Genomic DNA, 22,672 nt, shown 5'->3' with positions numbered 1-22,672 from the left:
CGACCGCCGCTTCTGCGCTGCTGGGAAGAAGCGTCTCCCTTACGCTGTTGTCGCTGTCTCTGCTCATGCTCAGGGGACTGCACCTGCAGGTTCTGCTCCTCTGGCTGCTCCTGATCACTCATAGCAGTCTGGGCGGTTTCCCTGCCATTTAGGGCTTTAGACTCTCCAGGCCCCCTACCGCCCCTCAGGAGACACAGCGCTGTGGGTGACTGATTTCCGAGTGACGAACCGCGCTAACTCTGGGAACGCCCCTCGCGCATGTTTTCCCAGTAGTGTTTTGCGCCGCTCACGTCATAGGGTGGTTTGTCTCGCACGTGTACCGGTGTCCTGGCTTCATACCTTTCGGAGGCCCAGAGGATATGCAGTGAGGTAACCGCTGTTACCCTCTAGAGTGGCTGGTCCGGCGGCATGTAAATTGAGGCGGCAGCCACCACCCTCACGCCGGCATGCTCCATGTGGATGTTCCGGTGGTGGTCTCTCCAAGTGACCGCTTTCACTTAACCGCCTGGCTTATGATCCTCTCGGGAGAGGCAGACATGAGTCATGTTCTTCACTGCCTCTCCCCGCACACCCTCAAGGTCCACCGACCCTGGCGATGGCGCTTCGGGGAAGGAGAAAAAAACGCCCCAGCCAAGGCATGGAACCCCCGCTGCCTGGATCGGACTGGTCGGTCCTCGGCATCCCACGACGATCTAAGGTATGTTCGTTGCTGTAGGCTCCCCATCAGGGACAGGAAACTAACTGATGCGGGAGAGAGGTACCACCTTTTTCAGCTGTTGGTTTCCTGTCCCTGAGGGCAGATCCCCTCTCTCCGTGGTGCCGTCTTGGGGGAAAAGAGAAAATACAATGATGCTAATAATGTAAAACCTCAATCACACGCCCGTTATTTGCATACAAGAGCTATTCATGTTTTTCACGCACAGCACTCGTACCTATAAGAGTGATTTCCCGTGGGTTTAGTGATATGTGCAAAATCGCAGACACATGTCCAATTTTCATCCAAATGTAGGATCTTAATTAGCAATGCAAGTAAAAGAAAATCAGAGAGCCCGTGGTGGCGGCCCAATTTTCATTCGCTGTTAGATAGAAAAAACGTTTATCTATCCCATTCCTTTCTTTCACGTACGATAAAAACTGATGACACTCGGATCAAATTCGGATAAAACTGACTGAAATCCCTGATGAAACTCTGTAAAAATGTTCTTGTACGTGAAAAAATGTCTGAATGAGGTCTGCTATATAGAGAAATTACAGTGGAAAATCTGCTGGGTTTTTACCACATAAGAACGTACTGTAAACATATGATCAGCGTAGGAAGCAGCACTACGGTGGTGTTAATGACTACTAAGCATATTTAATTTATTTTTTTCTACAAATGACACAGTAATAAGTGTTTTCGGAGAACAAATTATTCTTATAAAACTTAAGCTTAGGGCTACACAGCAGAATTATCTTGTAGTGAGCGGAGCTTCTTTCAACATGGTGAGGACACTGAAAACACAAGTCACCAGCAACAACTAAAATGGTCGCGGGCCTTTCAACCAACTTTCCATAAATCAGTAGTACCCAATAATAGAGAACACTAATATCATATCCAAGAAAAATGCTTCTTTCTCCATTTATGAGCCACTTCTTTTCTTCCTCACTTAACTCATCACCTTGTGCTAGATGGGCTGACAAGACAAGGGAGGAGCAGTCAGAAAACAATCAGAGGCAGAGACACAGGCAGATAGTGCTGCAGCTTCCAGTCAGCTGCTTTTGCAAATCTTATAGCTGGATTCACAGCCGCATAGTGTTCTCCATGCTGTTTCTGAACATCAGAGACAGAAGAGCAGGAATTCCTCGTATAAACCTACAGGGGGAAGACGAAAGAAGAAACGAATGATACAAATCAATCTGCTGTTCACATGTTCAGTCCTTTGAGCGTTTTTCTTCCACTTCAGGTTTTTAAAAATGGCAGGTGAGAAAAAAAAAAAAAAGAGGAGGGAAGTGCATCTCTCCTTTTCTTTGAAGCGTTTATTGATGTAAAATACTCCAAAACTAGGCACTTACAGTTATTAGAAGGCTACAAAAAAAGAAACAGGAAAAAAAAAAAAAATTGTATGCACAGACCCTTACAAAGGGCGACTGTAGAAAGCTGTTTCCTCAGCTACAGGTTCTACTGTGTAGCATTAGACAGCTGGAGGATTAATATGTTATTTATTTCATATATTCGCATAATATCTTCCACGATTTCTAAACTCCTTGTATGCCATATTTGCTTCAGCTGTGTTATGAGGAATGCGACCAAAGGGTTCTCGGTCATTAAAACATGAATCAAACACTTCATCCACTGCCTTCTCTGCAGTCTCTTGACTAAACTTCCTTGCAGCCATAATGGAGCGAACGGCTCGGTCTCGCACACATGTCTATTAGAGAAATAAATACAAACAAGTCTTAGGTTACTCACCCGTGCATGAAATATTAATACAAGGCAGAAAAGCTAAAACACAAAAGAATCGTTCTACAGTTATCTTCGATTAGTAGCAATATCTTGAAGCTGTAATATGACAGATAAGCTGAGACTAGCAGATACCAACCACAATAGTAAGGGCTGTCGTCTCCTGGGTTCTTCATGTTCTGCAGCACTGTAAGAAAAGCACGGTATGTGCACAGACTGTTCGTAGAGGTTTAGGAGCAGAACCTGCAAGTTTTTGCTCCAAAAGCAACTGAAAAACTCCCTTATAGGGATTGCTCACTACTAGGACAACCCCTTCTTGATCTAAATCTTTGGTGCTGATAAAATAAAATACTTACACTCACCTTCCGTGCCGGCGGTGTCGGGGCTCACGTGCGGTTATGACACGTGAGCCTGGCGCCCAATCAGCGCTGGCGTCACTGGCCCTGCCTTCACACGAATTGAACATCCAGAGTAAGTGATAGAGCAGCAGCATTTCTGACTTCATCTTGATGTTCAGTATGTCCAAAGGTAGGGCCAGTGATGCCAGCGCTGACTGGGCACCAGGCTCAAGTGTCACACCAACCACACGAGAGCCCTGGGAACGCGAGTGCCAACATCACTGGAACAGTGCTGGCATGGGAGGTAAGTATAAGCTTTTTTTTTCTTTTATTGGCACCAAACATTTAGATCAAGAAGGGGTTGTCCTAATAGTGGACAGCCCCTTTAAAGTCTGGAGTATGGTTTTAGAGGACCAGAGCCAGTACTCAACTCACCAGTTTTATTTCTCCGTGCAAGAGACCCTATAGGTTGACTCTGCTAAGGTTGCACAGACCTTACTCCACACAGTCCTCACAACTAAGGAGTACATCCTGCCCAGCACCATGAGGAGTCCTTGTCACAACTTAATTTGTGAGAACATTAACCCCTGCTCTCCAGGCAATACTTTGTGCTTTTATTTTTTCTTACTCATTTTCCAATAACCATTTTACTTTTCCCGTTGACATAGCAACATGAAAGCTTGCTTCTTGCAGGACGAGATTTCGTTATGAATGACACCATTCATTTTAGCAAATTATACACAGAAGAAAGAAAAACGGGGAACAAATCCAAGAGGGTTGAAAGGATGAGAACAAACACTAGGAAAATGCCACTCTGCCATCGATTTTTGGATTTTGTATTTAAAGGGAACCTGTCACCCCCGTTTTTTGAGATTGAGATATAAATACTGTTAAATAGGGCCTGCGCTGTGTGTTACTATAGTGTATGTAGTGTACCCCGATTCCCCACCTATGCTGAGAAATAACTTACCAAAGTCGCCGTTTTCGCCTGTCAATCAGGCTGGTCAGGTCGGGAGGGCGTGTTCACAGCGCTGGTTCTTCCTCAGCTTTACGTTGGTGGCGTAGTGGTGTGCGCCTGTTGACGTGACTAATCCACTATGGGCACGTGAACAAGCAGCGCGCGATCTGCGCTGTCATCCCTTTCGTCGGTGGGGGCGGCCATCTTCCTGGGGCCGCGCGTGCGCAGATCGAGTGCTCTGCTGCACGGGGCTTCAAGAAAATGGCCGCAGGATGCCGCGCGTGCGCATTAGAGATCGCGGCGGCCATTTTCCTGAAGCCCCGTGCAGCAGAGCACTCGATCTGCGCACGCGCGGCCCCAGGAAGATGGCCGCCCCCACCGACTAAAGGGATGACAGCGCAGATCGCGCGCTGCTTGTTCACGTGCCCATAGTGGATTAGTCACGTCAACAGGCGCACACCACTACGCCACCAACGTAAAGCTGAGGAAGAACCAGCGCTGTGAACACGCCCTCCCGACCTGACCAGCCTGATTGACAGGCGAAAACGGCGACTTTGGTAAGTTATTTCTCAGCATAGGTGGGGAATCGGGGTACACTACATACACTATAGTAACACACAGCGCAGGCCCTATTTAACAGTATTTATATCTCAATCTCAAAAAACGGGGTGACAGGTTCCCTTTAAGGTGGTCATTGAGCACTAAATGTGACCTGGCAGTAGGATATAAATATCCTGCATCCGCCTTGTAGCCATATTACACCTTACATAACCCTATGACGTTTAAGTGGTGTCCAGGGCCATAGCCTCCTCCCATAAACCGTGATGCGATCATTGGGTGTCGCCATCTTGGTACATTTGTGAAGCCCTTCATTTTGACTATATATATTGCAATCCCACGGCATACAGTGAAAATAAAAGTAAAACTTGCCACATTTAACCTGTCGACAGGATATATGGATATATTACACAAAACTACCGTATATACTTGCGTATAAGCAGAGTTTTTCAGCACATTTTTTGTTAGCTGAAAATCTCCCCCTTGGCTTATACATGAGTCATTGTCCCAGTTTACAGAAGGGGAGCATCGGGTCGCAGGAGGCAGGAGTCGGTGGCTGTGGCTAAAGCCTGTGCCCGCTGCTAAAGATAAATAAATATTCACTGTACTGGCAATGAATATTCATTTCTTTTATAGCGCTTGCACAGTTACAGCTGCAGCCGCCGGCTTCCAGCAGCTGCCGGGCTCTCTAGGGTGCCCACTCATTAAGGTAATGAACATTCACCTCTCTCCACTCCAATAGGCGTGGAGAGAGGGAATATTGATTACCTTAATGAGCGGGGACGTGTGATCGCCCGGCCGCAGGAGCTGCTAGCACCGGAACGAGATGCTGAGAGGGCGCATAGGGAAGGTAAGTAGGATTTTTTTTATGCTTTTCTCATGGAGGCCATACATACAAGGATGGGAATAAGGAGCCATGCAGACAAGGATGGGAATAAGGAGCCATGCAGACAAGGATGGGAATAAGGAGCCATGCAGACAAGGATGGGAATAAGGAGCCATGCAGACAAGGATGGGAATAAGGAGCCATGCAGACAAGGATGGGAATAAGGAGCCATGCAGACAAGGATGGGAATAAGGAGCCATGCAGACAAGGATGGGAATAAGGAGCCATGCAGACAAGGATGGGAATAAGGAGCCATTCAGACAAGGATGGGAATAAGGAGCCATGCAGGCAAGAATGGGAATAAGGAGCCATGCAGGCAAGGATGGGAATAAGGAGCCATGCAGGCAAGGATGGGAATAAGGAGCCATGCAGACAAGGATGGGAATAAGGAGCCATGCAGGCAAGGATGGGAATAAGGATCCATGCAGGCAAGGATGGGAATAAGGAGCCATGCAGGCAAGGATGGGAATAAGGATCCATGCAGGCAAGGATGGTAATAAGGATCCATGCAGACAAGGATGGTAATAAGGATCCATGCAGACAAGGATGGTAATAAGGATCCATGCAGACAAGGATGGGGATAAGGAGCCATGCAGACAAGGATGGGAATAAGGAGCCATGCAGACAAGGATGGGAATAAGGAGCCATGCAGACAAGGATGGAGATAAGGAGCCATGCAGACAAGGATGGAGATAAGGAGCCATGCAGACAAGGATGGGAATAAGGAGCCATGCAGACAAGGATGGGAATAAGGAGCCATGCAGACAAGGATGGAGATAAGGAGCCATGCAGACAAGGATGGGAATAAGGAGCCATGCAGACAAGGATGGAGATAAGGAGCCATGCAGACAAGGATTGGAATAAGGAGCCATGCAGACAAGGATGGGGATAAGCAGCCATGTATACAAGGATGGGGATAAGAAGCCATGCATACAAGGATGGGGATAAGAAGCCATGCAGACAAGGATGGGAATAAGGAGCCATGCAGACAAGGATGGGAATAAGGAGCCATGCAGACAAGGATGGGGATAAGCAGCCATGTATACAAGGATGGGGATAAGAAGCCATGCATACAAGGATGGGGATAAGAAGCCATGCAGACAAGGATGGGGATAAGGAGCCATGCAGACAAGGATGGGGATAAGGAGCCATGCAGACAAGGATGGGAATAAGGAGCCATGCAGACAAGGATGGGAATAAGGAGCCATGCAGACAAGGATGGGAATAAGGAGCCACGCAGACAAGGATGGGGATAAGGAGCCACGCAGACAAGGATGGGGATAAGGAGCCACGCAGACAAGGATGGGAATAAGGAGCCACGCAGACAAGGATGGGGATAAGGAGCCACGCAGACAAGGATGGGAATAAGGAGCCATGCAGACAAGGATAGGGATGAGGGGACAATGCATACCAGGATCATACTCGAGTCAATAAGGTTTCCCAGTTTTTCGACACATAATGAGTTGCCTCGGGTCGACATGTATACGAATATATACGGTAATCTGGGTACAATATTTTGATTAAAATATTGCAAATGTATAAGAAATGTGAGCAGAATTTCATATACTGTATATTAAAAAATTCAATGGTCAATTTGAAACCAGATCGCTTTATCATCAAAAGAAACTCTGCTGCTATGAATGAACATGATTCATGAACACAGAGCTGTCAGGCATTTCCAAAATATGTTTTGGCTGTTGCTGAGCCACCAATAAAGATGAATGTAGCACAATGATCTCTGAGTGGAGGAGGGGCAGAGTTTATTTACATACCTGATGATGCCGCTTTACTCCAAATTTGAACTGCGACATTTCATTGCCAAGGGAGCAATCTCCACTAAGACTCGCAGCTCGGATCTAAAGCACAATTAAAAAGTTTTTATTTATAACCCGCTAATTAAAAATTCAGGTAGGACAGAACTTTACAGACTCCAAGCTGACTCTGCCTTTATGTAGCTTAGAAAATTCCAGAAAATGAAACTGGAGCAGTTTTGCCTTGAGGAATGGGCAAAAATCCCAGTGGCAAGATGTGGAAAGCTCATAGAGACTTATCCAAAAGGACTTGCAACTGAAAAAAGAGGATCTACAAAGTACTGACTTTACAAGGGTGAAATAGTTATACACACTGACGTTTTCATTTATTTTGTCCTATTTGTCGTTTGCTTCACAATAACAAGAAAACCAAATTCTCACAGCGGTAGGCATGTTCTTTACATGAACTGATGCAAACCCTCAAAAAAAAAGTGAAATTCCAGGTTGTGAGGTAGCAAAACACAAAAAATGTCAAGGGGGTGAATACTTTTGCAAGCCACTGTAGTAATTTAATTGAAGAAGCCCTCACATTAACTCTTTATGCCTAAACATATATTCATGTAATGTAGTGTGTGTTAATATACTCCCCTACCATCGCCTTCACCGGAATCCAACGCCGTCCTGCTTCTCAGTGACTTTGTCGCTCTTCAGACTGTCCGGCTCACTCTATGCAAGTCCTGGAAGTGGCTTCTACAGTGTAAGCCTATGGAGCGTCAGAACGAGGCCCCTTAGGGTAAAAGAGACTTCTGGCACCCTCATTAGGGCATCGAGTGAGCCGGACAGTCTGAAGAGCGGCAAAGTCACTGAGAAGAGACGCAGAACAGCGCTGGATCATGCAGAAAGTGGCAGCAGGTGAGTACATAACACATACACTACACTGCATACATATGTCTAGGTAAAAATGAGTGCAACTTAATGTGAGATGTTTCTTCGGGGGCTGACCAAAATCTGTGACCCAAGGTAGACGATTTAAAGACAATATTACTAAATAATAACCACGTGTATGTAAAAAAAATGGAGCCAGTGGAAATGTGATGACAGAAATAAATTTTGGCCTGACCCCGCAGGTCTAGAAAAGAAGCTTTGGAATTCCTAGCTTGAATAAAGCGATGGTCCTGCCTGCACACCACAGCTCCAGAGCCCTGATCTCACTCAGTGGGGGCCCTGTGATCGGACCCAAGTAATCAGCAAGTCATCACCCCGTTCTGCGAATCTAGAGAATTTGCATTTTTGGTGTAAATTCCCATAAGAATGTTTTTTCTAGTTTAAGGCTTTAACCAATCAGGCTTTAGTTTAAAAAAAAAATAAAAAATGTTCTCCGAAAAAGTTACTGAAATACTATGAAATGAAAATGAACATACCTCAGTGCAGGCTAAATGGCGAATGTTGCTTAAAAAGTCAACTTGTGCGCGGCAGTGATCATAAGCATGAATCAACTCGTGTGTGAGCATTCTGTTCATGGTTGTCTGATCATTAATGTTATTCTGACATATTACAATCTAGAAACAAAAAAGACAAAACTAAGGAGATAGTAAGACACAAAATATATTGTTCCCAAAATATTGTCATAAACAATTAGTAAAAAAATGTTATATAAGGCTACGCTCACATTAGCGTTACGCTAATGTGCGTCGCTGTTGCGTCGGCGACGCAGCGGCGACGCGCCCCTATGTTTAACATAGGGGACGCGTGCGTTGTTTTGGTGGCGTTTTTCGCCACGTGCGTCGTTTCCGACGCTAGCGTCGGACGCAAGAAAACGCTACATGTAGCATTTCCTGTGCGTCCGATTTTCGTCAAAAACGACGCACGCGTCGCAAAACGCGCGCGTTTTTGCGCGCGTTTTTCCGAGCGTCGCCGACGCAACGGCGACGCGACGCTAATGTGAACGTAGACTAAACAGTACATAGAAGACAGACCACTGATACTTGTACTGTCATTTTTACCAAAACTGCATCCATGTCCATCACATGACCAGGACACATACCTACCATCCTGCAGATGGAGGGTTAATCTGTAGGTTACTAGAGTTGTGAAGCTGTGTGGCTGCTGCACTGACAGCTCAGCTGCAGGGAGGAAATGAACTTAATTCTTCCTGGTAGCCTCCGGCTTTCATAGAGGCGGCGCGGCTTCAGTTACTTCTCAGTATGTATGGAGTGACACCTGTAACCATGTCCCCACACTGACTGACTAAGGCTAGTTTCACACTAGCGTTTTGCTGAGCTGTGGACTTCCTCCGTGAAGCCCCGCCCATGGCGGCACCTCCACATACGTCCGCATGCGGCCTGTGTACCTATCTTTAACCTTAGGTACACAGGTCGTGCGGATGTATGCGAATGTCTCCGCATGCGTCATTTTGACAATGCGGCGACCCGCGTCGAACGCAGCTGGTTGGAATTTGTTTTTTCTCTGCATCGTCAAAACGACGCATGCGGAGGCATCTGCATACAGCCATATGACCTGCGTACCTAATGTTAAAGGGAACCTGTCACCTGTATTTGGCGGGACTGGTTTTGGGTCATATGGGCGGAGTTTACAGGTGTTTGATTCACCCTTTCCTTACCTGCTGGCTGCATGCTGGCTGCAATATTGGATTGAAGTTCATTCTCTGTCCTCCATAGTACATGCCTGCGCAAAGCAAGATTGCCTTGTGCAGGCGTGTACTACGGAGGACAGAGAATGAACTTCAATCCAATATTGCAGCCAGCATGTAGCCAGCAGGTAAGGAAAGGGTGAATCAAACACCCGAAAACTCCGCCCATATGACCCAAAACCAGTCCCGCCAAATTCAGGTGACAGAGTCCCTTTAAAGATATTTATGTGTGACGCCCCAGGGTCCTGGTTGTCACAGTGGCATTGCTTTCCTCACGGGAAGAGTGATGTCACGCTTGGAAGCGATGGAAGATTCCTTTTTGACAGGTAATCAGCACATACAACACCATTCTGACTCCAGGCCAGAAGGGGGAGCTCTACACCAGACTTCAGGGGAGCTGCTCTCTCTGGTCGGGAAGAGGAGTTAGTTGCTAGGCAGTTAGGAAGAGTTAGACAGTTGGTGCGAGACAGCAGACTGGAGCAGTCTGAGGCAGAAGGACGAGGGAAGGGGCTGTACAGCCTGAAGTGCTGTAGCTTCTAGATAGCGAGATACAGAAGGAAGAACAGCCTTTAGCTAACGTGCCGGAGAGTGAAGCACAGGAGAGTGACAACAGGGGAGAATAGCTGGGACTGGGCTACATCCCTGATTGAGCGCAGACACCGGTAGCCAGAAGACCGAGGCTTTTGTGGGACTCTAAGACACATAGCAGAAACCGGCAGGACAGCTGGATTATACATCACCTGTTCGCCCTAACACCCAGGAGACAGTGACACAAAGCCTGGGTCGTGATAGAGACCCTGTAAAAAGGCTCGAGTCACCTACGCGTTTGTGTCCCACTTCACTAAAGGACAGAGATAACTGAGAGGACCTTGCTGAGACACCATAGGCAGTAAGGGACTATAACAACACAGTGCTAGAAGGAAGGCTTTTAACTCCACCTGATAAAGCTGGACTCTGAACTTGCTTCCAAGCCGGCCGGACCATGCCTGTACCTGTGATCTGGTGCCCTGGACTGTGGCTGCCTGCTACCATCAGTAAATCAGGTAAAAAAAGACTTCACAACTGCATCCTCCTTTCTTTACTGCATCACTCACCGTCCTCCATCTATTCACCGGGAGCCCTGGGGACCTACTTCACCTGTGGGAAGTTATACCATCTGGCTGCCATCACCCCAGAGGACCCCTTTAAGCAGCGTTGGTCATCCCTGACCGAATACCACATGTGGCATCATGAACATTTATTATTTTACAGATCCCTTTAAAGACCTATCCCTTTAACATGGGCACCTAGGGCCACGGACCAGGTCACTGCCGCCGTAACACGTCCCTTTAAGTAACAGACCCGGTACCGAGTACCCCACGGCCCTGATGGGTGACTCATACACAGGCCGCATGCGGACGTAGGCAGAGCTGAGCGGCGGAGGTGCCGTCGTGGGGGCGTGGGGCTTCACGGACGAAGTCCACGGCCCTCCGCAGCTCAGCAAAACTCTAGTGTGAAACTAGCCTAACAGCCGGCTCAGCAGTTCATCAGTACAGAGCTGGCTGTCAGTGTTGGGGTGTGGCTTGAGCTGCCGTTCACCAAGTACTGATCGGTGACTGAGGCCGTGCCTCTACATGTAAGGCTACTTTCACACTAGCGTCGGTACGGGCCCGTCACAGTGCATCGGGCCGACGTACCGACGCATGCTGTGAAGTAAAAGCACAACAGGGCAGCGGATGCAGTTTTTCTACGCATCCGCTGCCCCATTGTAAGGTCCGGGGAGGAGGGGGCAGAGTTCCGGCCGCACATGCGCGGTCGGAAATGGCAGACACGACGCACAAAAAAACGTTACATGTAGCTTTTTTTGTGCTGACGGTCCACCAAAACACGACGCATCCATCGCACGACGGATGCGACGTGTGGCAATCCGTCGCTAATGAAAGTCTATGGAGAAAAAAATGCATCCTGCGGGCAACTTTGCAGGATGCGTTTTTTTTCTCCAAAACGACGCATTGCGATGGAGGCCAATCTACGCTAGTCTGAAAGTAGCCTAAAAGACTGTTGTGAGGGGGAAAAAAAAAAAAAAGGTAATTTCCTGGCAGCCGGGCTGTGAGTGTGCCAGGCACATGGATCCAGGATGCTAGTAACCTGTAGATTAACCCCATAACTTTAGGTCAGGTCTGCAGATTGACCCCATGCAGTTTAATTGCGTGTTTTTTTTTTTATTTTTGACACAAGTTCGGGTACTTTAAAAACTATAAAAATCATGAAAAATTGATAAAGAAAATATTTTAAAACAACTGCATAACTTTCCATTGTAAAAACAATAATATTCATTTGCAGTAACCAGAATTCTCCTTTGACAATGAGCAGAAGTCTCCAGGAAAATTTGTTAATTTTTTTTCCACCTAAATATTTCTACAATGAATTAAGGATACGCCTGAAAAGCCATACTATTCTTCCATATGTACCTTTTCTTTATAACATAATCATTCTACAGCCATCTTGTCATCCACCGTATGACCTCCTCCCAAGCACATCTTCATACAAAGTCAACCCAACTCTTCAAATACCACAGACCTAAGGGAACGTTCACGTGAACAGACTTTCAATGTAAGTGACATCCACATGGAAATTGGGCCCCAGACAGGCTAGTGTTAGCTAAAGGGAACCAGTCACCAGAAAAACAGCTATGGGGTTAGGGTACCGTCACACAGTGGCATTTTGATCGCTACGACGGCACGATCCGTGACGCTCCAGCATCGTAACAATATCGCTCCAGCGTCGTAGACTGCTGTCACACTTTGCAATGTACGACGCTGGAGCGATAATTTCATGACGTATGTGCGATGTAGAAGCCGTTGGTTACTATGCGCACATCGTATACAATATCGTGCACACCTTTGTTACACCATGCGATCATGCCGCCACAGCGGGACACTAGACGACAAAAGAAAGTTTCAAACGATCTGCTACGACGTACGATTCTCAGCGGGGTCCCTGATCGCAGGAGCGTGTCAGACACAGCGAGATCGTAACTATATCGCTGGAACGTCACGAATCGTGCCGTCGTAGCGATCAAAATGCCACTGTGTGACGGTACCCTTAGTCCGCAGGATAATGGAGTTATTATGGTGCCCGGCGCCACACTTAGATTGAGTACACAGAGCGATGGCTGCAGCCGCGACCCCGGCCAGCCGGCCCCAATGCAGAGGCAGTGTCAGTCAGTGCACAGAGAACATACAATATAATATTCTTCGGGTCAGTGCGATTACAGCGATAGCAGATGTCACACACTAAAAGACGCCTTTTATTGCAAAAAAAATTGTTCTCGCATCACACCATTCTGAGAGCTATAATTTTTCCATATTTAGGCCCACAGAGTCATGTGAGGTCTTGTTTTTTGCAGGACGAGCTGACTTTTTTATTGGCACCATTTTCAGGCACATTGCATTTTTTGATCGCTTTCTATTCCAAATTTTGGGATGCTGAATAAACAAAAAACAGCAATTCAGGAGTTGTTTTTTTGAGTGTTTTTCTTATCACTTTTACCATACGGTGAGCAGCATAAGGCAGCTTTATTCTTCAAGTCAGTACATTTACAGCAATACACCATTTTTATTCTTTTTTTTCAGTTTTGGGGCTTTTACACAATAAAAGTTAGTTTTTGCATTGCTGTGTGCTGCATGCTAAAACGTTCTTATTTCTATGCTGACAGAGCTGTATATATATATATATATATATATATATATATATATATATATATATATTTTGAGAGACAAGATGATGTGTTCAGCTAGACCATTTTTATTTATATTGACTTCTTGATCGTGTTTTAGTTCACGTGTCTTTGGAGATATGATGAAAAGCATAGTTTTTTGCCACTTTTTACACATTTTTCACTGAAGGGGTTAAATAGTGTGGCATTTTTATAGATCGGGTTGTTCCAGCAATACAAAATATGTGCATTCTTTTTGTTTATTTTTACATAATAATGTGTATTTATTGGTATAATATTTTATTATTTTTTGTTTATTTAATAAAAAAAAAAAAAAAAACATAAAAAATATTTTTACAATTTTTTTTTTTTAATTAGTCCCTCTATGGGACTTTAACTTTTATTAGTCTGATTGCTGGAATAATGCATTGCAATGCACCAGTATTGCACTGAAGGAAGCCTTTTAGATCATGCTCGGAGCATGGTGCAACAGGCTTTCCGTAGCTGGGTGACCGGACGTCGTCAGGATGCCATGGCAACGATTGGGCCCTTGCGATGACGCCGATCTGAAGAGAAAAAGAGCCTCCTCCCACTCCCTGCTTTCTAAATATTACAATTGCGATTGATCGAGGCATTCAGGGGGTCAAATGGCCCGAGACGATGTGGGCAGCGCTGCTGGCAGCGATAGCCGATACTCGGTTTTCACTTATTTCGAGCTCCAGGCGGCGATCGTGCAGGCACTGCTCCCGCATGATTGCCATGAGGTAAATTTAAACCATTTTGTGGGAATGCCTTCCTGACCATGGCGTAAACTTACATCAAATGTCGTGAAAAGATTAAAGGGGTTCTCTGAGAAATGTACTAAAATAAACATACATTAAATGTTAAGCAATTGTCTAAATACCTTTATTTAGCAAGAAAGATCTGCTATCTACTGCCCTCTATCAGGATCTTAACCCCTTACTGACATTGGACATATTAGTACGCCGATGTCAGTATTCCCAGCTCACCACCGGAGCCTACATCTTTCCGGGGACATGGTTATCAGTGAAGGATTGCTGTGAGCGCCGACCACATAGAGGCGATCTGAACATCGCCTCTATGTAGCTGAGCCGATCAAGTTGTGCCAGCTTCTAGTCTTCTATGGAGACTATTAAAGGGAACCTGTCACCCCAAAAATCGAAGATGAGCTGCGGCCACCGGCATCAGGGGCTTATCTACAGCATTCTGCAATGCTGTAGATAAGCCCCCAATGTAATCTGAAAGCTGAGAAAAAGAGGTTAGATTATACTCATCCAGGGGCGTTCCGGTCCGATGGGTGTCACGGTCAGGCACCTCCCATCTTCATTCCATGACGTCCTCTTCTCATCTTCACGCCGCAGCTCCGACGCAGGTGTACTTTGTCTGCCCTATTGAGGGCAGAGGAAAGTACTGCAGTGCGCAGTCGCTGGGCCTCTCGGACCTTTCCCAGCACCTGCGCACTGCAGACAAAGTACGCCTGCACCGGAGCTGCGGAGTGAAAACAAGAAGAGGAGGTCATCGTAAGAAGATAGAAGGCGTTGGACCGGACCGCGACGTCCATCGGACCCGGACCGCCCCTGGGTGAGCATAATATAACCTGTCTCTTTTTCTCATCTTTCAGGTGACATTGGGGGCATATCTACAGCATTACATAATGCTGTAGATAAGCCCCTGATGCCGGTGGCCGCAGCTCATCTTCGATTTTTGGGGTGACAGGTTCCCTTTAAAGCATACCAAAAGTAAAAAAAATGTTGTTTTTTTTTAAACATAAAAAAAAAAAAAAAAATATATAAAAGTTTAAATCACCCCCCCTTTCGCCCCATTCAAAATAATACAATAAAAAAAAAAAAATATCAAACCTACACATGTTTGGTATCACCGCGTTCAGAATCGCCCGATCAATAATAAAAAGAATTAACCTGATCGCTAAACGGTGTAGCGAGAAAAAAAAAGTAAAAACGCCAGAATTACGTTTTTTTGGTTGCTGTGACATTGCATTAAAATGAAATTACGGGCGATCAAAAGATCATATCTGCACCAAAATCTTATCTATAAAAACGTCAAACCCTCGCCCAACCTGAGATCACGAAAAATGGAGACGCTACAGGCATTGGAAAATGGCACAATTTTTTTTTTTTTTTTTAAAACAAAGTTAGATAAAAAAAAGAACCTAGACATGTTAGGTGTCTATGAACTCGTAATGACCTGGAGAATCCTAATAGCTGATCAGTTTTAGCATTTAGTGACCTAGTAAAAAAAAAGTCAAACAAATAACAAGTGTGGGATTGCACTTTTTTTTTTGCAATTTCACCACACTTGGAATTTTTTTCCCGTTTTCTAGTACAAGACATGGTAAAACCAATGGTGTTGTTCAAAAGAACAACTCGTTCTGCAAAAAAAATAAGCCCTCACATGGCCATATTGACGGAAAAATTAAAAAAAAGTTATGGCTCTGGGAAGGAGGGGAGCGAAAAACGAAAACGCAAGACGGAAAAAAGCTCCGGTCATGAAGGTGTTAAACAGGGCACCTGCCATCAATTACACCCAGTCCTAGAGCTCAGATGGCACCTAGTAGGAGGACAGAGATGATGTCAGAGCAGCGTCCTGTCAGGCATCGTGACGGCATCCCTGTGATCAGTCACCCTGAGTGAAGCCGCAGCAATGGAGAAGATGAGACAGCCTAGCAGCTTAGTGCGTCCGTCCTACTGCATGTCCTGGCAGTTGCCATGTTTGAGATCCTGACAGAGCACAGTAGTTTCTAAATAATGGTATCCAGAAAAATGTTTACTATTTAAATGTGTATTTATTGGTTTTCCTCAGAGAGCCACTTTAAGCCATTTTTGCAACAAATACCTTGGCTGAATTACCTCAGAGGTAGAAGAATCAAACCCTCCTCCTACTTTTTCATCGCATTCTTCACACGCAAAATGTCTATCCCTGTATGCTGTGCTGAAAAAAAGAAATACATGGAAAAATCAGATTTCTCGTCATATCTCGTTATACTAAAACATCTAAACATGAATCACAAAGTGCATAAAAGTATATATCGTAATCAATATTATCAGTCAGAATTACAGGGTTTTCCAGTTTTGGCACAATGTTTTTTTTAATGGAGCTTTACTCCCTCTCACTGGGTCCAGTGATGAGTCTATGCCACTGCTCCAGTGCCATTGTTGGCAGAGCTGACACACCGACACCGCTGCAGCCAGCGACAGAGCGTCTCTGCCTGAGTCACATAGACCCACTGAGCTCAGTTATTGGCTGCAGACGGACACTGGAACTAATGGTGCAGACTCAGTGCTGGACCCAGGGAGGGTGAGTTATGCACAGTGTATTTGTTTAAACTGACAGCAGTCAGGAACAGGCGTTTTCCAAAACCAGAAACCCCCTTTATATTCTGGTAACCCTGTTAATGAGGAGTACGGCAGATAATAAATCCGTACAACGGACGCCGAGGTTGATATGTCATGGCTACAAGCTTCCAACTTATTATTTTCTGGTCTGAAATGCTTCCAATGTATAAAACGGTTTTACAAAGATAAGAAACTTACCAACCAGCTTGATTCATGGCGGCTAAAAGTAACTTGACATGAGGACCTAAGGAGGAACACAAGGCTTAGCACATGAACGACTAAACACTATGGATAATGTAATCCTCTGCTGTATGTGACCTTAGTAATCGCCAACATGGCTGCAACTACCAGGGAGCGGTCAGTGAGGAGGACGCGAGGCGCTAAAGTGTAAGGACGTATTCCTGCTGAGGGTGGGAAGCGTGCTGCCAGTCACTGGGAGAGTATGGAGAAAAACACACAATGGAGACCAAAGCCACGGGAGTGTACATACCACATACATACGTGACCACGGGTCCCTGCGAGGATTCACAGGTCTGCAGTCACATAGAATGACTGCACACTTTCCCTATGTCTGGTCACTAAGTAATGGTATAAAGGCACAATGCTGCAGGCGGCGGTCGTGTGTGCGCTGACCCCCACCATCAGGAAAGTGAAGGAAGGCATACCCAGGTGAGCGCCACCTCCTCACAGACGGAAGACAGCTTTAGTATCTGAGGGCGGCAGCGATGGCATGTACGCATCTTATACATGGGCACGTGTAAAATTCTTAGACGGCCATACATGTCATCATGTTCATTAAAGGGGCGGTCCACATTTGGCTATTTATCTTAAATACATGCATCTGGGGTTAAACATTATTTTTGCTCCTGGGTTTCATTACGACTGCACCTTTCGGCTTTCACAAGCTCTTTGCTTCCCTGTACAGGTAATGTTGGTGTGTTCTGCGGTCATAAGTCAGAGGAGAAGGCGAACTACAAGTACCAACTTCCCTGTCATTCCATCAGAATGATGGATTCTCAGAAAACTCATTCTGTAGCCAGAACCAGTGCACCACAGAGAGGAAGCTGCCACATTGTTAATGAATCCTAACTGCACAAATCCTATTCAACTAGGAAGGAAAAACCTCCCCTTTAACGATGGGACCCCCAAACTAGGAAACTACGGCATACAGCACCAGCGGTCACCTACTCGTGTCCATCGCGATCTTCAGCCTCGCTTTACATCTGATCTTCAGCCCGTACACCCGCGATAAGAACGGCTCTTGCTTGGGATTCCGGGGATCCCGCTCCGGGAACAGGTGGTACCCGTGCTCATCCTTCCCGTCCCCCATACCGGGGCCTGACCCTGTGTGGCACACACGCGCACGCAGCTGTCAGAGCAGCAGACCTGACCTTCAGGCGCTGGGAGATGACGTCAGGCGCCGTGGCGGCCATGTTTGATGTGGGCAGAGAATATGCATATCACTATTTGATCCCAGCTTAGGACCTGTGCTCTCGTTACTGGCAGCTGGAGGGGCAGGCCTACACGTGCATGCTGCCATGTGTCACATCTGTGCTTGTGGCCAGGGGCACTGGTTCCTACCACAACAAATAGCTTTCTAGGAAGCCCCAGTATGTCTGACTGTATAGGATATGCATCCCATCATGTTACTAACCAAATAATGGCTACTAGTGTGTAATGACAGCCATAGGGGTGGCACAGTAGTTGGACTAGCCATTAGGCCGGTTTCACACATCCATTTTTTTCCGGTACTGGCTAAAAAAAAGGTAGCAGAGATGTCAGTGTCCGTATGTGAGCTAGACTGCAGAGACCTCGTCACTGACTTTTTCCCAGGGTGCTGAGGGCACTGTGGTTCAGCCCGGCTGGGAACACAGCCTCACTGACCGGCGGTAACTAAGGCTACTTTCACACTTCCGTCGGTACAGGCCTGTCGCAATGCATCGAGCCGACGGACGTTGTGAAAATAACTGCACGACGTGGGCAGCAGATGCAGTTTTTCAACGCATCCGCTGCCCATTCTGCAGTCGGGGGAGGAGGGGGCAGAGTTCCGGCCACACATGCGCGGTCAAAAATGGCGGACGTGACGCACAAAAAAGTTACATGGAACGTTTTTTTGTGCCGACGGTCCGCCAAAACACGACGCATCCATCGCACGACAGATGCGACGTGTGGCCATATGTCGCAATGCGTCGCTAATGCAAGTCTATGGAGAAAAAACGCATCCAGCAGGCAACTTTGCAGGATGTGTTTTTTCCCCAAAATGACGCATTGCGACGTTAGCCAAACGACGGAAGTGTGAAAATAGCCTAAGATGTTGTCACCGCTGGTCAATTATGCTCCCAGCATCTCATTTGATGATGAGCGCTGTCTTCAGCACCTGGTGCTGGGGATCAGTGCTAACTGTACCGCTGCTTCTCAGGCGCTGGTGTGTGTTATACGGATGACATCCAAGTGTGCATCTGGGGGACGTTTTGGGGCCCATGCTGCTGGTAAAAAACGTACATGACCCGTGTGGGTCACACAGTCCATGGAAACACACTGATACGTGCATAGCAACATAGATTTCAATGTGTGTCTCCAGTATGTGTGAAAACTGTCACCACACGTACCGGAGACACAGACGTGTGAAAGAGCCCTTATACAGCATATCCCATGCCATTTCCCCACATACCAGGAAAATGCATGAAAAAAATACAGCTAAACAAAAATGGATGAAATCAGTGGCATGTGGGGTAATCGGCAGCTGCCACTAACCGATCTACAGAGCTGCGGTGTATTACCCCATACATCCGGCCTCTGACAACACTGCAGAGGTTCATAGGGATGTTGGACCCCCACTGATGTCATTGTGATGATCTATCCTACAGATATGTCCTCAGTGTGTTATGTCCTGGACAAGCCCTTTAAATTCACTATACCAGACACCAGAGCCAGTTACATATGAGGCCAATTACCGTAAATTGGTTTATTAGGGAGATAAAAAGTCGTTTAGATGCTTTTACCATACAGATTACTATAACCTACTAATGTACTGGAATTCTGAATACTGCCCCCTCGCCCTAAGTTCAGACCTTGTAGATTACTACAGGGGCTTCTCACTAAATTAGAATATCATCAAAAATTTACTTTATTTCAGCTCTTCAATACAAAAAGTGAATCTTATATATTATACAGTCATTACAAACAAGTGATCTATTTCAAGTGTTTATTTCTGTTAATGTTGATGATTATGGCTTACAGCCAATGAAAACCCAAAAGTCATTATCGCAGTAAATTAGAATAATTAACAAAAAACTCCTGCAAGGATGGAAAGGGGGCATGACACTATGGCTCGTCTAACTAATAACATTCGGTCTTAGGCTATGTGCACACGTTGCGGATTTTGCTGCGGTTCCGCAGCGTTTCCGCTGCTGCGAATCCCCAGCAGTTTCTCATGAGTTTACAGTACAATGTAAACTTATGGGAAACCAAAAACACTGTGCCCATGCTGCGGAAAAAGCCGTGCGGAAACGCAGCGGTTTATTTTCCGCAACATGTCAATTCTTTGTGCGGAATCCGCAACAGTTTTTCATCTGCTCCAATAGAAAACTGCAGATGGAAAACCGCAGCAGAATCCGCATTAAAAACCGCGATAAATCCGAAGTAAAAACCGCAGCGGTTTTGCACTGCGGATTTATCAAATCCGTTGCGGAAAAATCCGCAATGGAATCCGCAACGTGTGCACATAGCCTTATTCCTTACACCAGTTTCAGACTGGAGTAAGAGTTGTAGCAAGGCCACATTGAGGTGGATGACACTTCTAAGACAACTCATTCATTAAGAAGTATGAGCTTCTTACTGAATTAGAAGCATCTGACTCCAAAATGCCCCTTATCAAGACCAGAGGTGTTCACTCTGGTTATAGCGTTGGCACCCCTGCACAGTCGCCGCAGTACTCCTCATTCCTGGACCGCTTTCCGGTACCCTCCCCTCACCTCGGATCCGGCGCCTCTGCATGATTCCCAGTGGGTGCGCCGACCCTCTGTGCAATCCGTCCCTTGTTCCACTAGTCCATCCCCTGCTGCTGCTTCCTGGACGCTGCGCGCTCCCCACAGGCTTCCAGGAATGGCTCTGAGGGCATGCATTCTCCCGGTCTCTTAAAGAAACAGCGCACCATTTTCAAAAAGTATCTCAAGCAATGGCTGAGCGACTCTGGCTATTTCTGGCACCTCTGCCCTAAGAGAGGTGCCTGAGCAACGAGTGTTTCCTGTTGCTATTCTCAGGTTCCTTGCACCGCGTGCCAGTGTTTCTCAAGTACCTTGCTAACTCTGGTTTGTTTCCCCAGTGTGCCTGCCAAGTCTCTCTGGACTACACCACTACCCTTCACACCTGTTCCCACCAGCTGCTGCCCGCTTCTGCCGTTTACCCTCCTGCAGTTCCTGCCAGCCTGCCTGTCACGCAGAGTCAGCTTCCACTTGTTCGGGGTCTAACTGGAGGTAGCGCCTTGCGTCCGTCGGGCATCTCAATCAACCTGGCCTTGTTTGAGAGGTCTTGCTATGGGTGTCTGGAGCTCGCATAGGTACGCTCCCTTCGGAGCCCCCAGATAGTGGTTGTGTGGTTCCACAAAAATTTCATTAAACGAATGTGCACTTCAACATCTGTCTCCATTTCCATTCGATACACTGGTCTTAAGAATTCAAGGCCTCAGACCGCAAGGTAAGCAGACCGCATCCTCATTTCTTACTGAGGTCAGTGGGTGCTGGAGAAACCCTTTTTTAATGAGCTCATTATCTGAACATCAGAATATCAGGAAAAAGTGCCATACCTGCCTGTACATCGTGTGTGATATTGTAGGTAATACCAGACACCACATTTTGGCAAATATGTTTTTTTTTTCCTGGAAGAAAGTGGCAATGTTCCTATTTTAATCAAGGTAAACTCCTTTATTTACCCTGATCAAGGAAAAGCACCTTGTTGCTCCAACAGGCCCCAAGCACACTGTTCCCCCTCCTTGGTACACCCCTGATAATATTGCCATCATTTTTGTAGAAGATGCTTTAGGAAAATGCCGGCAGTGGTTTCCCTGACGTGTCCTTTCTGACCTCTTTTTGGACATCTGTTGCGGAGTCTACATTTTCATATTCTATGTAAAATTGAAAGTGGACCAATTAGCACGCCAATAAGGCAGTACAAGGCTGACCTGCTGTTCTCCTGGTTGGGGGTAGGAGGGGAACTATTCGGAGTGATGCACTTAAATGATGTCACAAAGAATTTCAGACATTTCGAAAGCCATGAAGCCACCAAAAAGTAGAGAGAGCTGACAATTCTGTTGGCAGCCTCCACTTCAAAGCAGCCACTATTTGTACATTTCAGAGGATGGACATCAGCTGGAAGAACATGACTTTGGGGCAGACCGCATATCTAGGACTGCACTTCAAAAAATAAGCTCATGCACGGCCCCAAAATGGTGTGTTAGCATTGTCTTCCTCTCATGCACCCTGTCCTGTATCACCAAGAAAGTTCACCATCACAAACTGGTTAATACAGTCAAGGAGTATTTGTTGCAGAATATTTTGAGAATTCCTAAAATTCCACTATAGTACGATGCAAGGAAAGGGAATTACAATTCTGTAGCAAGCCATTACAGAAATGTTCCGAAGGGTTGTTTTTTTTTTTAACAGAAACAGCAGATTGAATCATTTACAATGGATTAAAATCTATAGCTGCAACTGCAGCAAAATCCACATGCAACACTAGTAGATTATCAGATTTTGGTGTGAATGTTTAGGTCAGATCAACAGCATTAATAGTAACGTGATGGCAGCATTGGAGAATGAATTGTTCTGGCTAGCAGTACAACCAAATTGTCAATCAGAAGGGCAAGAACAGAAGTGATGTCCTCTGAAGATAGAAATTTGAGACAACTCCTATAGGATATGCAGTGTATTGTGTGCTTAGTATTTATTGGGTGCGGAGGGCAGAACGGTAAACTCCACTGGAAAAATTGGAGCAGAGTGAATCCACAGATGAGACATTACATA

The 22,672-nt window shown here is 46.1% G+C and overlaps 1 protein-coding gene across 1 annotated transcript; it reads right to left on the bottom strand.

Moving 5' to 3' along the window:
- Window positions 1–1,334: 1,334 nt before the first annotated feature.
- Window positions 1,335–18,051, bottom strand: LOC138675887 (mitochondrial inner membrane protease ATP23 homolog). Its single transcript, XM_069764492.1, has 6 exons — window positions 17,841–18,051; window positions 16,851–16,896; window positions 16,167–16,248; window positions 8,353–8,490; window positions 6,953–7,036; window positions 1,335–2,408 (listed from the first exon to the last, which is right to left on the bottom strand). The coding sequence occupies exons 1-6, from the start codon at window positions 17,980–17,982 to the stop codon at window positions 2,205–2,207; spliced, it is 696 nt and encodes a 231-aa protein (XP_069620593.1). The 5' UTR covers window positions 17,983–18,051; the 3' UTR covers window positions 1,335–2,204.
- Between the last annotated feature and the right edge of the window lie 4,621 nt (window positions 18,052–22,672).

Source organism: Ranitomeya imitator, chromosome 4, assembly GCF_032444005.1.
Source record: "Ranitomeya imitator isolate aRanImi1 chromosome 4, aRanImi1.pri, whole genome shotgun sequence".
Taxonomy (NCBI): Eukaryota; Metazoa; Chordata; class Amphibia; order Anura; family Dendrobatidae; genus Ranitomeya; species Ranitomeya imitator.
This window is presented reverse-complemented; position numbering and strand designations above follow the sequence as displayed.